The 14,305-nt window shown below is 43.2% G+C and overlaps 2 protein-coding genes and 1 long non-coding RNA gene across 7 annotated transcripts in view; 1 reads left to right on the top strand and 2 right to left on the bottom strand.

The window, feature by feature from the left end:
- The window catches only part of LINGO2 (leucine rich repeat and Ig domain containing 2), a 2,187,995-nt gene that overhangs the window by 1,416,180 nt on the left and 757,510 nt on the right, over positions 1-14,305 (bottom strand). The window lies entirely within an intron of this gene.
- On the top strand, positions 4,047-11,371 carry LOC120944711. 5 transcript variants are annotated; one of them, XR_005750469.1, is made up of 6 exons: positions 4,047-4,376; positions 4,466-4,573; positions 5,473-5,630; positions 8,413-8,535; positions 8,984-9,287; positions 11,047-11,371. It is a non-coding gene; the product is annotated as an uncharacterized LOC120944711 (long non-coding RNA). The 5 variants fall into 5 exon arrangements; XR_005750468.1 differs by having other exon boundaries at positions 4,047-4,573; positions 8,984-9,055; positions 9,181-9,287; XR_005750470.1 differs by having other exon boundaries at positions 4,047-4,573; positions 9,181-9,287.
- On the bottom strand, positions 7,408-11,685 carry LOC120944668. Its single transcript, XM_040358563.1, has 5 exons — positions 11,443-11,685; positions 11,041-11,210; positions 10,838-10,906; positions 9,194-9,253; positions 7,408-8,076 (listed from the first exon to the last, which is right to left on the bottom strand). Exons 1-5 carry the CDS (start codon positions 11,682-11,684, stop codon positions 7,700-7,702), a joined length of 918 nt encoding a protein of 305 aa, XP_040214497.1. The 5' UTR covers position 11,685; the 3' UTR covers positions 7,408-7,699.

The following is a 14,305-nucleotide window of genomic DNA, read 5'->3' as shown; positions in this document are numbered from 1 at the left end:
AAAAACACAATAATAATATTTCTAATATAAAAATTTTTTGTACTTTTCCCACTTATTCTCACATTCTCACCATGAGGAAAGCAACAGAGGAAAAAGTTGAGTGTGACACAGCAACAACAACTTCTGAATATAGGCCAACTGTAACCCCAGATGTTTTTTACAAGACATGCCGGTCACGGGCAGTTCCTGCAAAGGTTGTTGCTAGTGTCCATAATTTTAGGCAGCCAAAACTTGAAATTTTACAGCTTGAGGAGGAGCAAATTGCTCAGCCTCCAGATGTAAAAACAGCACACAATATATTGGAAACAGATAATAGCAGCATCTTTTTTCATTCTCATAGTTCAGTATCTAATCCTAATCCAAGTAGGCACCTGGCAGAACAGGATGCTGCTAAAGTAGAATTACCTGAGAGTCTGACCCTTGAAGGCCTTGACCTTGAAGGAATTGATTTAGATTTTAATATAGAGGATAATGCACAACTTGTAAACCAAATTCATGAGGATATTATATCTATGAGTCCTTACTCCTCTGCCCCTGAGTCCCCTCTGTTATTTCCCGACTCCTCACCTTCAAAAAAAAAATTGCCTGCACCATTACAAACCTCTTCAGGCTTAGTTGTTTTGCCTAAATGTCTTTCATATCCAAGTAGTGCAACTGCCACCATTGTTAGTCCACCAAATTCCTCCAAAGACACGGAAGCTGCACATACCCATCAGCCAGAGGCAATTGTAAAACAATCCTCACCGGCCACTGGGAACCGCAGATCAAAAATATGGGAACATTTTGTTACTGTTGGTGACGGGCGCATGGTGAAATGCAAATTATGTGGCAGGGAAGTGAGCCGTGGGAGAGACATAGCCCATTTAACCAATGCCGGGATGAATTACCATTTCCGTGCACACCATACACCGGTGCTGCTGAGAGAAGAAAGTGGAGTTGCAGCTCCACCTAGTAAAAAGAGAGGAAGCAGCAACACTACTGCTGCCATTAACCCCAAAAGGCTCAACAAGGGGCAGGAAGATGAAGGGACTTCTTGTGTAGTTGACACATGTCGCCCCATTCCTTTACAGCAGCCCACGCTGCAACAATTTCCCAGTTTCCAATCAAGGGGTATGTCTCGTCAACAGTCCCTTAAAATCACCCGTCTGATAGGGGAACTTATAGCAGTTGGGGGAGCACCCTTTAATATAGTTGAAGGACATACATTTAAAAACCTCATGAAGGTGGTTGCACCTCACTATGTTCTCCCCTGCCGTACTACCTTTAGTAGGAAAATTGTACCCTCTTTATATAATTCCTGTGTTGGATTACTGAAAGAGGAGCTGGGCAGAGCAGCTGGCCAGTCTGTCCATTTTACTACAGACTTGTGGAGCGCTCCCAGTGGGCAACATGCCTTTTTGTCATTGACGGCTCACTGGTGGCAGCCCAAGGAGTCACAACCAAACAAACCAAAAGCAGGAATGAGAAGCACAGGTGCTAAGGCAGCAGAACCTCCTGAGCATGGGCAACGCACATTCTTGTTGCATGCTGAAGTCATGGACGACCAGCACACTGCTGTAAATATTTTACGTGCACTTCAGAAAATGGTGGCGCAGTGGCTTGGGGAGGAGTCAGGCACACGGGCAAAGATGGGCTTTATAGTCACTGATGCTGCAGCAAACATGCTCAAGGCAGTGCGAGATGGCAGATTTGTTGGCATTCGTTGCTCTGCACACGCCCTGCATCTCGTTGTGAAGTCTGCTTTGGACGATGAAAGTGAAACATCAAAATTGTCTGCTATCTTAGACAGTTGTAGAAAAATAGCAGCCCATTTTCATCGTAGTGTGAAAGACAGTCACATACTCAGACTTGAGCAGAGTAAGGCTTGCGTTCCACAGCACCGCTTGAAGGTAGATGTAGCCACCCGTTGGAACTCCACTTTGGAGATGCTCGAACGTATCATGGAACAGCAAAAGCCAATACACGCCATGTCAAATGAACATGTTATTGGTGTAGCAAGGCCAATAAGCAGGGAGGAGTGGAAAATAATTAGTCAGGTGGTGGCTGTGCTTAGCCACTTCCGAGATGTAACAGAAAAATTGAGCCTAGAGAATGCAAGTCTGGCTCAAGTAATCCCTCTCTACATCTATCTTATCACTAAGATGGATGGCTTTCTAAACAAAAGCGAGCCCTTGCCTGGCGGCATAGTTCAAGATGTAGCTGCAATTATAAAGAGACTGAGGGGACAATTGAATAGAAGGATGAACGAGCTCATAGAGGCATGCCCTGAGCTAATGCTTGCCTCTATGTGCGATCCACGCATTAAAGGAAAAATGGCAATAATTCAGAGTTCCCTTACCACCTATAGGGATCTATTAATTCAGAGGGTTTTTGACAGTCACCGAAAATTGTTTAGGCCGGCAGAGGGTGAAGAGGAAGAAGATCAGGAGGAGCCTGATAGTGACATTGTGCCACCATCACCTACTGTTATTAGTACAACCACTGCTGAGCATTCCACTAGAAGACCTGACGTTTGGAGTTTGGCATTACATACTTTAGTTGGACCCACAAAAATGCCCACCATGAAAAGAAGCATTGTGTCAGATCATGTTAAATTATACTTGTCTGAACCCCATTTGGCCTCCACTACAGATCCATTAGAGTATTGGGATGAGAAAAGGGGTATTTGGCCTGCTCTTTCTGTGGTGGCACAAGAGCTACTTTCTTGCCCCCCGACCTCTGTGCAAAGTGAGCGTGTATTTTCTATCACAGGAAATATTCTGTGCCCACAGAGGTCCCAGCTGGCCCCACAGCTGATGGAGCAGATGGCATTTCTGAAAGTCAATCTTCCAAAGCTGGGCTACCCAGAACTAAGCTTTACAACAGAATAATTCTAATTATACTACTTCTTAAGTTCTTATGTTTATCAAATCGATAAAGATATTGTTAATAATTTACCTGTTCCAAGTATAGATGGCGATGCCAAAAAATAAATACAACAAAACCAAATATAGTGCATGTCATGATATACTGTATGTACCAAAAGTAATGTTACATGAATACAATATACGATAAAGTATCAATCACAATGTAGATACAGCAAGCATGAGAAGCTGTGATCAGCCACAGTCTATATAATTCAAAGATTTATTTTTTGTTGGGTGGGCAACATTGATTACCTCAACATTTTATTTACTATTTTTTTTTATAATTTCCTGACCCCAGGCCCCCCCCCAAATAATTCAGAGGTTGTAAACATGAAAAAAGAGTTTATACTGTAAGGGTGATCCTAGCTTGTTAGGCTCTCAATCTCTAACTTTGAGATTTTAGCTTTTGAAATACAAATATTTAATAATGTGGTTGCAAGCCCACTTTAAATAAAATACAAAAATAAAATACGTGCAAGACAAAGGCAAATACCTGCATACTATATCATAATGAGCTAGTATGCATAGCATACTAGCTCATTATGTAATACCACTGATCGGCGAAAACCTCGCTGCGGTGGCCGACACAACGGCTGGCGACATGTAATCCCGCTGTTAAACGTGCAGGTTTAGCGTCTCTGGGCAATCACAGCGCAAAACCCCGAAGTAACTCCGGGCCTACATGCTGCTGCCCGATGATGTGTCGGCCACTGCAGCGGGGGCTTTGATCGCAGGTGAGTATTACATAATCAGCTTCTATGCTATGCACGCAGGTCTGCCAGTCCTGGCATGACCACCTTAAGAAAATGCACGATCGTTCTAAATTATCCCCTAAACCATGAATGGAGGTATTTCAAGCACCTACATACAGGTAAGCATTAATATAGTCTTCCAGGTAGCTAAAAGTACTATATATTTATTCATTTCTGTTGATATATCTATTTTGAATCCTGACATGCACTATGTTTGTTTTTGTTGATTTTATTATTTCCCATCACATCTTACAACTTGCAAACGTTTGAATTGAAGTAGATCTATGCATAAGGGTAATAATAATAATAATAATAATAATAATAATAATAATAATAATTAATAAATAATAATAGTTTTTGTTTACATTCACAAATCCAATATCTACTACCACCGTTTGCAAGAATTTTATCAACCCAAGCTGGGGTTAGTTTGTTTATTTTTCATTCGTTTTTGGAGTAATGTTTTGACTCCTTGGCTCTGAAATTAAGCCACAAAAAAAAAAAGCTACCATTCCATAAAGAAACCTACTCCACAATTCCACGGCTCGCAATACTCCCACAAACACTGGGGCTCTCCTCCTACTGTGCTCTTGCTGCAGTGCAGACTGCTGCCACCTGCCCTCAAAGAAGAAATATTACAGTTCACGTTTGGAAGACATCTCACCACACTATGGATTTAATCCTGGTTAAGTATGTTGCCTGTGGCACCCTTAAACACGTGAGTGGCTTATCAATTTTCCCCTACTCACCTTCCATCATTCCATTAATTATTTCTTCTAATTTATATCCCTCTCTCTTTTTTTGCAGTTGCAATTTACTGACGTCATGTCTCACATGCATGCCTAACATTGGACCTGGATGTGGATGAGGAGGAAGCAAATAGAAAAACACATGAGGTTTTTTCAGCACTTCATAGTAAGTATTAAGACTTAGGCCCCATACTCACGAGCAAACATGTCTGCTGAAACTGGCCCGCAGGCCAGTTTCAGCAGACATGTTTGGTCGTGTGTGGGCGCGAGCGGGCCGAATTCCAGCAAACATTTGCCCGCCGGGCCTTTTCCCAGCAGACAAATATTCCTGGACTTGTTTTAAAACAGCCCGCTGGAATTCAGCCCGCTCGGACATGTACGGTCGTCAGTACAGACCTACCGTACATGTCCAGCCGCCCGCCGTGCCTCGCATGCGTCGAATGACTTCGACGCATGCGTGGAAGCATTTTAAAGGCGGGCCGCCCACGTCGCCGCGTCATTGTCGCGGCGACACCGCGTCATCGACGCGGCGACACCGCGGACACGCCCCGCGTATTGTTTACGCGCGGACTTCTGTACGATGGTGTGTACAACCATCGTACAGAAGCCCTCTGGCAGACATGTATGGTGAAAACGGTCCGACGGACCGCTTTCACCATACATGTTTGTCCGTGTGTACCCGGCCTAAGAGTAAACCCCACTTAGGATGTTATAATGATATACTTGTATGACTTTTTTTTTTAAATAAATCACATTTATTTGTCATTGTGTGTGAGTGAGTATGGGGTTAGTCTGTGTGTTTAAGGGTCAATGTGAGTATGTCTGTGTTTTTCTGTGATTAAGTGTCTGGGTCAGTCTGGCTTTGTTTACAAGGCACTTCATTTATTGGCCAGTGTGTCTGTCAGTTAAAGTGTGTGTCGTCTTTATGGGTCAGTGTGTGTCACTGTGTATATGTATATTTTAAGTGGGTGTGAGTAAGTATATTGGTGTGTGTCATGGAATGCATAATGTGCAAAAATGTTATTTTGATGTATATATGGAATACAGTTGTGTTACTTATTTTAGGTTTTTTGACATCGAAATAATTTCTTCTATGCCATTGTCAGTGTATCACCTCCACACTTCCCAGAGCTACAAATCTAAACTCATGCTTTATCTTGGCCCTGGTATTTTGATTCCATTCTGACCACCAGGGATCTGAATGCTGCTCAGCTCCATGCAAGGTAAGAACAGGGAGACTGGGAACTGTATTATCTTTTGGAATAGTGATTAAAATTCCATTGCAGCGAAAGCAGATATTTTCTCATTAGTTTACCGATCGGCAGGGATGGACTGGCCATTGGGACTACAGGGAGTTTCCCGGTGGACCGATGGCTCAGTGGGCCGGCTTCAGTGACAGCAGACCGCCGCCCCCCTCAGCTCCTCTGTCTCTCCCTACCCACAGCGCTCACCTGGGGGGGAACAAAGAAGCAGAGGGAGGACCAGAGGAGCAAGGGGGGACGACAGAGGAGCATGGGGGAGGGGACGGACAGCTGATTTAACAGCTATGGCCTGGGAGTTTCTCACTTCTGCCTAATCTTGTCCCATAAGGGGGGGGGCACCAAACTGATTCTTTGCCCCGGGTGAAATAATGTCTAGCTTCCCCAGTGGTACTGCCTAATAAAGTAGAACGGCTAGGGGCTAGTGAAGGGGGAGAGGGGGCTTGGGTGGCCGGGGGGGGGGGGGTTGCGGGAGTTGTCCTGTCAAAGTGGGCCAGTCTGGATGAAGTCCAGGGCCAAATTTTTGTCCCAGTCCATCCCTGCCGATCGGGTACATTCTCTGCCTAACTCAGCTCTGCTGCATACCATTTGAAGATACAAAATTGCAAAATGCCTCCACGTGTCTTTACAAGATGTGATAGTGGGATACATGTTTTTCCCTAATGTCTACTTATATTGTCCTCCGCTACCTCCCTAGCCCCTCGGTCTATAATTTTTCACCCTGGCTATCTTATTCCAGTATCCACACTCCCACTGCTGTTAGTATCCCCCCCCCCCTGCTTCCTGTGTTGTTTTACTGTCCAGTGTCCACTAACAGTGGGGAAACATTAAAATATAAATGAATAGTTTAAGGTAGACTGTGTGGGCCAGATTCACATAGAAGAGCGGCGGCGTAACGTATCATCTACGTTACACCGCCGCAATTTTTCATCGCAAGTACTTGCACTTGCGATGCAAACCTACGCCGGCGGCCTCCGGCGCAAGGCGGGACAATTTAAATGGGCGTGTGCCATTTAAATTAGGCGCGCTCCCGCGCCGGACCTACCGCGCATGCTCCGTTTCCGAACTCCCGTCGTGCATTGCGCGCCGTGACGTAATTTTTTCGAACGGCGACGCGCGTAGCGTAATTCCGTATTACTGGACGGCTTACGCAAACGACGTTATTTTTAAAATTTCAACTCGGGAACGACGGCCATACTTTTAGACAGCAATACGCTTGCTGACTAAAGTTAGGGCACCAAAAAAAAAAGACTAACTTTGCGACGTGAAACTGTGGGAATGGAGTTGGGTGTATAGGATTTTACTGTGTTTTTTATTTTTGTTTTTTTATTTTTTGTGGTTGAACTGGATGGACTTGTGTCTTTTTTCAACCTGACTAACTATGTAACTATGTAACTATGTAACGCGAAAAACCGCCGTCGATCGCCGTAACTCCTAATTTGCATACCCGGCGCTGGTTTACGACGCAAACTCCCCCCCAGCGGCGGCCGCGGTATTGCATCTTAAGATCCGACAGTGTAAAACAATTACAGCTGTCGGATCTTATGGCTATCTATAGCATAGATAGAACAACAGATACAACGGCGAATCAGCAGATACGCCGTCGTATCTACTCTGTGAATCTGGCCCTTAGAGTTTGAAGTTCGGAATAAAATACTATTGTGTGTGGGAAATGAATACATAATAATTTAGCAGATAATGTGATGATGTATATAAATAAATAATAATAATAATAATAATATTAGACCAAAAATAGTTTTATATTCACAAAAAAAAAAATATTTTCATAGAAATTACAAACACACATGCTGGGTAGGTGTAACTTGGCAGCATAAGAAAACGTTTCTACCAAAATCAAGGAACAGTAAAAAGATCGATTCTGCATAATAATTTGCGATGAGATGGGCAGAGGAAGGTCTAGCCTTCATTTTTCAAAACGTCTTTGTTGGTTATATGTTCATCGTAGCTCCCAGGCATTGGAGCAATGTGTCTGGAAATATCTTCAAGTAAACAAAATATACTCTGTCCAATGCCTAATTGTGTTGTTGGCTTGCCCGGGCCAAAATTATTTCAAAACTCTCAGTTTGCTGCCTGCTCAACTGATGGGTAAGCCGGGTAAGCCTTTTGACCTTTCGTTGTAGTTTTCGGTTGTCACACCTTAATTCTATAAGCTCCCTCAGAATGATCTCCTGCACAGTTGGGAAAGGCGGTACAGCAGTAGGTGGCATCAGGGCATGGGGTGGCTGAATGAATGAACCTTGTCCTCTGTGCTCCTCCTCTGGGCCGGGGGAGAAATCAGGAGTCTGGGGAATGATAGGGGTAATCTCTGGCTGAATCTCCAGCCTCTCCAAAAGAAGAACAGGAGAGTGCGGGCTGCACTGTACTCTCCTCTCAGGGTGGTATTGCTGATCTGAAATAGATAAGATAGGCAAAGTTTGATGAATGATGAAAGCGTTCATAGTAATGAATTTATTCAGATTAGACTTTTATGTAGTAGTAATATTGAATAATGGAGCAAATGAAAGATTGAGTTGGGGAGGGGGGATAAGTTGTATTAATGATTGAGAGAAAACAAAAAATCAATTTAAACTTATTTAGGTAAATCTACACATTGCATTTATATCCTAAAGTTAAAAAAATTTAAAAGGTTATTTAATAAAATAACCTTTATAGAAGTAAATAAATACAATATAAAAATTGCAGAAACAGAAAATGCCTTAAACAGAAAATCTTTTTTCTTTATTAGATAACATATTTATCAGCATATGACACGCACATTTAACTCCTGAAAAGCTTTCTGTTAAAGACGGAAGAAAGAGTGAAGATAATGTTGAAGATAAAGTTCTTAAAGGGTCCCAGTAGGTTGCAGGTAAAAAGGGCATATGTCTTCTAAATTTATTATCGTAGTATTTTTGATATCCTACTGCAAAAACCTTTGTAGCGCTTTTATACCCACTAAAAGATAAAAAAATACCTGTAAAGCAAAGGCATAATGAGCTAGTATGCACAGCATACTAGCTCATTATGAGCTAATAACCTTGTAAGTAATTTAGTGTGCCGTGCTAGGTTTGCAGGGCGAATATCTTCTAAACCATACAGGTTATAGAGATATTATGTATAGATATTATAGGCTTAACGGTAGTTTAAAAAAAAGCGCAAAAGAGCTGTTGAACACCTTTCAATAAGGGCTACTAAATTCAAAATCATTAAAAGAACCAAAGGCAGAAAAAAAATTTCAACACGGTGGAGTTCAGCAAAAAATCTTTGTGATAGGAATGAATCTCTGACATCACAGCCACTCTCATTTATTTCCACAGTTTGCGCAGTCCTCCTTGATATATCAATCCCCCTTCAAATCACAGTGTCCCTTTCACAGTCACGTTCTAAAGGTATGAGGTGTCATTTTTGTACGAATTTTTAAATTGAACTTTTAGGTGTATTACATGAAAATGCCTATGTGTAAATAGGGTACATGATGATAATGGAGTTAGTGCTGTGTCCTGTTTCTTCCCAGATCATGCACTTACCCTGAGGAGGAGCAATGGTCCTGCCAGAAGCCGATGCTGGAGGGTCTTGAATGCAGCTTTCTGTTAAAGACGGAAGAAAGAGTGAAGAGTCAAGGTAATGTTCATGAAAAAGTCAACAGCTGTATTTACAATTTTTGCCTGAGATATGTCGTATAACTACAATATTTTCTACTATGAAATCAAATATTCAACCAAAAATGGACTGAGGAAATGTAAAATATAATCAGAAGTTGCTGATGTGTTAAAACAGATGTTACATTTCTGGCAATTTTTAAGATTAACAAAATATATGTAAAATATGCTATCAAGTATCTACATATCATTTACTACAACCCCCATATACATAGTACCAGGGCTAAATTAGCTACTAGCCAGGCCTCAAGGGTTACTAGCCAACAGTTAGTTGCCACACCCAACCCTTAGCTTGCCCCACCCCTAATTCAACCCCTAAACACGCCCTCATAAATTATCTCATTAAATGACACAAAATTGTTTTATGCAGAATAAAATATTAAAAAAAAATATTAACACCAACTTTATCCAAAACCACCAATGAAGCCTGCCTGTGCCCACCTATGTAGCCTGTGCCCACCAATGCACCCTGTGCCCACCATGCAGCCTACATGTGCTGCAGGTAAAGAGCGATAAACGCTTTCATTTCAATTGATGTTTTCCCGCTACTAAACAGCCCTGCCCCATGGCCAGGAAACTTTAATTTACAGATCGCCCGTCCTGGGATTGGACAGGATAAAAGTCCCGGAGGAGGGGATGTATGTGGCAGCAAGCGGCGGGGAACACGGCAATGTCAAATCAAAGCTGTTATCGATGTGTTCTCCTCTCTCTTCCCCCCCTGTGATCGATGAGAGAAGGACTCCCTTTCAAACTATGCTGTTGGCGGAGCTCTCACCCCTTTCTCGGCATCCCTCAAAATCTAGTCACAAAATGAAAGCAGGCAAGTTTGAATTTGGAAGGGTGCATACATACTACTACTATACCCACCTTTTGATTTAAAAATCACATTTCTTACATCAGCTTCCTCAGAAGCTGATGTAACCTTCAGAACCTTCAGAACCTGATCAGAACCTTCACATGACAGTTTCCCCTTCACAATTATGTTCTGATCTGAACCCCCTTCACAGTGGTAAATTTCACCCACCTTCACAGCACATGTGAACAGCTGTGTTCTCTGTCCCACCCTGCAACTTGACCCACCTTCACCTAACAGCCCCACGCAGCTCTGCCCCCGTCACAATTCAGCATCCACAGCTCTGACCTTGCTACCTTGCTTGGGCACACAGAACCGTAGACACAATAAATACTATAGTGGGTGGAGCAGAAGTTGCTGAAGTTATCCAGCATAATGTTGTTTGTTAGGGCCGCATAGCAACCAACCAATCACCTGCTGGTTAATTTTAAAAAGTTCTCTTCAGCTGCTCTATTGCTGCCCACTATTTTGCATTGCTATTTTTTCGGCTCACTGTGCATAACGAGCCTTCTGCTCTCGACTGTGATAGTGAAAGCTGAGTAGCCAGGGAGACAGAAACGGCACCTAATTGTCTCAACTGTGACGGTCTGCATGGCACAGTGACTTGGTCCAAGTAGTAAATAGCAGTTCATTAGATATCCTTTGTGTTGGGTACTCACCACCAGAATGTTGTTGATAGGATGTACTTGGAGTTGGAGCTGATCCTTCCAAGGATGATGTTTCTTGATCTGGAAAACATGAATGTAAAAAAATAAAAATAAAAGTCATACATGTGTAGTCATCATAAACAATAAGATAGCTTTACAAATATATTATAACTGCAATATATATAAATTATAATGATATATTTAATTTTCCTCACCACCAGCTCTATGATTTTGACCCCTGCTGCTGAATCCAGGGACATCCTCTGCCAGAAGGACATCTCTTAGCTCCGCCTCCCACTCTCGCAACTTGATAGGCTTTCCTCGGTTTTGTCCTAGTCGAAGCCTCTGCATCTTCTTTGTAACCGTTGCCCGACAATCATAGAACCTGCAAATGTACATAAACATTACAATTACATTAATAAAAAAACAAATACTTAGATTAATGTTTTTTGAAAACCACATTTCTTTTCACATTGTGATGGTTATATGTATACTGTTCAGCATGTGGCTGTGACAAATAAATTTTTTGGTTACGTTGAACTGTTACTTTTTTGTTATTGACTACAAAACTGTGTATTTTTTACACAAGAGTGAAAGAATATTTTAATATTAATTACCTGTGTCTGACGCCATTGGTGGGCCTGTGAAACTTGGAGACCGCATTCACGGAGTCCCGGACTCGTTCCCAGGCTGCTGACTTCTCAGATGCTGGCACGGATTGGCAGAAGAGTGTCACTTTTTCTTTTGATACTGCAGCAACCAATGCAGCATTCTCCTCTTTGGTATATATGGGTCCCCTTGATTTCTGTCTCTTGGTTCGCTTGTTCTGCTGCACATCTGAGTCCGCACTATCTGACATAGGAGGGGACACATGTCTCCTTTCTTTGCCATGCTCCCGCTCCACTACACCTCCACATTCCCTTCCATGCCTCGGCTTCACTCCACACCAATCCTCCCCTCCCCGCCTCCTCTCCCCTCCATGCCTTTCCTCCACTACCCTCCTCTCCTCCCTTTCACGCCTCTTCTCTCCTCCACGCCTTTCCTCCACTACCCTCCTCTCCTCCCTTTCACGCCTCCTCTCTCCTCCACGCCTTTCCTCCACTACGCTCCTCTCCTCCACTCCACTACTCTCCTCCACGCCACTCCTCTCTTCCCCTCCATGCCTCCTCTTCTCTCCATGCCTCCTCTTCTCTCCATGCCTCCTCTTCCCTCCATGCCTACTCTCCCCTCCATGCCTCTCCTCGACTCTACTCCTCTCCTCTCCTCCACACCTGTCCTCCACTCCACTCCTCTCTTCCCCTCCACGCCTCCTCTTCCCTCCATGCCTCTTCTCCCCTCCATGCCTCTCCTCCACCACACTCATCTCATCTGCTCCACACCTCTCCTCCACTTCACTCTCAGTCACACCAACAAGTCTCACATCAACACACTGACTAACACCAACATTCTCACTCTCAGTCTCAACACTCACATGTCCATTCTCACTCCTATACATGATTTTAATTGCCCAAAAGATAGCAAACCAGTGAAACCACCACACAAAAACAAGTCGAAATTCGACAAGCCCACCTCTGCCCTGCTCTCTGTTCCTCCCTCGCCAAACCACGCACTCATACACCGTCTCAAAATGGAGTCCAGGGGCGGAGGCTATAAGCCGCGCATCGAAAACGAAAGTAAAGTATGACATTTTCGAATGGTTAAGATTTGCTGCGATGTACTTACGAAAGTACGAATGATTTACAACACACATTAGCAGCGTTAGCGGAGCAATTCTGACACATTGCGTAAAATAACGAATTAAGGCCCGATTACAAATTTACTCAAACAATCTTACGAAAGTAATAATCAGTCAGTATCAGTAAGACCGTCAAGTAGTCTATCGCAGCCAAGTTAGATTTACAAAATTACAATGAGTAGTGTGTTGAATCAACGTAAAATGTATTTTAACTGAATTACGAATGCACTAAGATCTACTAAAGCACGTTTTTACAATCGAATGAAACAAGACACGAAAATACGAATGATGATAAAACAACGAAGATCTATTTCCTACGAAAATACGAATGCGGCACGATGGTAAATATAATGTAAATACGAATCTAAAAAAACGAAAAATATACCAACGTAAAAACGAATAAACAAATAAATTCATTCAAAAAATACGAACGAAGCAGAATACAAAACATAACGAAAATACGAATCTCGATTCAACGAAAAATAAACTAACAAAAAAAAACGGAAACGGAAAAAAGAGTGTTACGAAAATACTAAAGAGTACGAATACGATAACTAACGTCTTACGAAATTACGACTCGTTACGAATCACGATAAACGAACAGAAACGAAACAGAAATAAACGAAAATTTTTGCTGTGCACATGTCTACTCCCAAGGGTCCTGAGGTTAGAAAGCCATTGCTTACAGATTGAAGCATGTCTTCCTCTTCTTCAAAGCCTATGAATGTGCCATAATCCTCCTCTTCATACTCCTCCTCTCTCTCCTCCTGTGTGTTCTGTGGCATAGGAATGATGGTGTCTGGATATAGTGGGCCTTGAGAGGAAATGGAAGTCCTCCTATTCCTCCTGCTGCTGTGCCTCCAGTGCCCTGTCCATAATGCCACTCAGAGTATGCTCAAGCAGGAACACAACAGGGATCGTGTCACTGATGCATGCACTGTCACTGTTCACCATGCTTGTGGCCTCCTCAAATGGTGACAATACAGTGCATGCTTCCTTAATGATCAGCCATTGGTGTGGGAAAAAAAAGCAGAGGTGGCCTGAGCCTGTCATTGTGCCGTAATGACACAATTACTCGTTGATGGCCCTCTGCTGCATGTGAAGCCGCTGCAGCATTCCCAAAGTTGAGTTCTACCTGGTGGGCATGTCACAATTCAAGCAGTTTACGGGCAGGTGGAATTCCCGCTGAATTTCAGTCAAACAAGCACTGGCTGTGTATGATCACCTGAAATGGCTACAGACACTTCTGGCCTGCTTTAGTACATCTTGCAACCCTGGGTACTTACTTAGAAAACGCTGCACCACCAAATTGAGGACATGTGCCAAGCATGGCACATGTGTCAACGTTTCCTGTCTAAGGGCAGACAGGAGGTTTGAGTCATTATCGGACACCACCATTCATGGCTCCAGCTGGCATGGTGTGAACCACCTCTGGGCATGTCCTTACAGAACTGCAAGAATCTCTGCTTCGGTGTGGTTCCTGTCCCCTAAACACACCAGCTGAATCACTGCATGTCACCTTTTAGCCTGACACTGTTGAACGCTTAGAGGGTACCTAATGTTCATAGGACAATTCTGCAGAGGAGGGCTCGAAGGTGGCAGAGGAGGGGGTAGAGCTCACAGGTATGACATCATCACCACCAGCTGTATGGAGACATGGGGGCACAACAAGCTGCAGCACTGAGCCCTGTCCTGCATCCTTTTAAATTGCAAGCAGCGTTACCCAGTGTGCTGTTGATGAAATA

This window comes from Rana temporaria, chromosome 1, assembly GCF_905171775.1.
Source record: "Rana temporaria chromosome 1, aRanTem1.1, whole genome shotgun sequence".
Taxonomy (NCBI): Eukaryota; Metazoa; Chordata; class Amphibia; order Anura; family Ranidae; genus Rana; species Rana temporaria.
This window is presented reverse-complemented; position numbering and strand designations above follow the sequence as displayed.

Bases quoted from the DNA above. Each gene is read 5' to 3' on its own strand.
- LOC120944668 (XM_040358563.1), bottom strand. From the start codon at position 11,684: ATGTCAGATAGTGCGGACTCAGATGTGCAGCAGAACAAGCGAACCAAG. The intron at 10,907-11,040 runs GTGAGGAAAATT...CATGTTTTCCAG, and splicing joins TCAAAATCATAGAGCTGGTG to ATCAAGAAACATCATCCTTG. The intron at 8,077-9,193 runs GTAAGTGCATGA...TATCTATTTCAG, and splicing joins GACCATTGCTCCTCCTCAGG to ATCAGCAATACCACCCTGAG.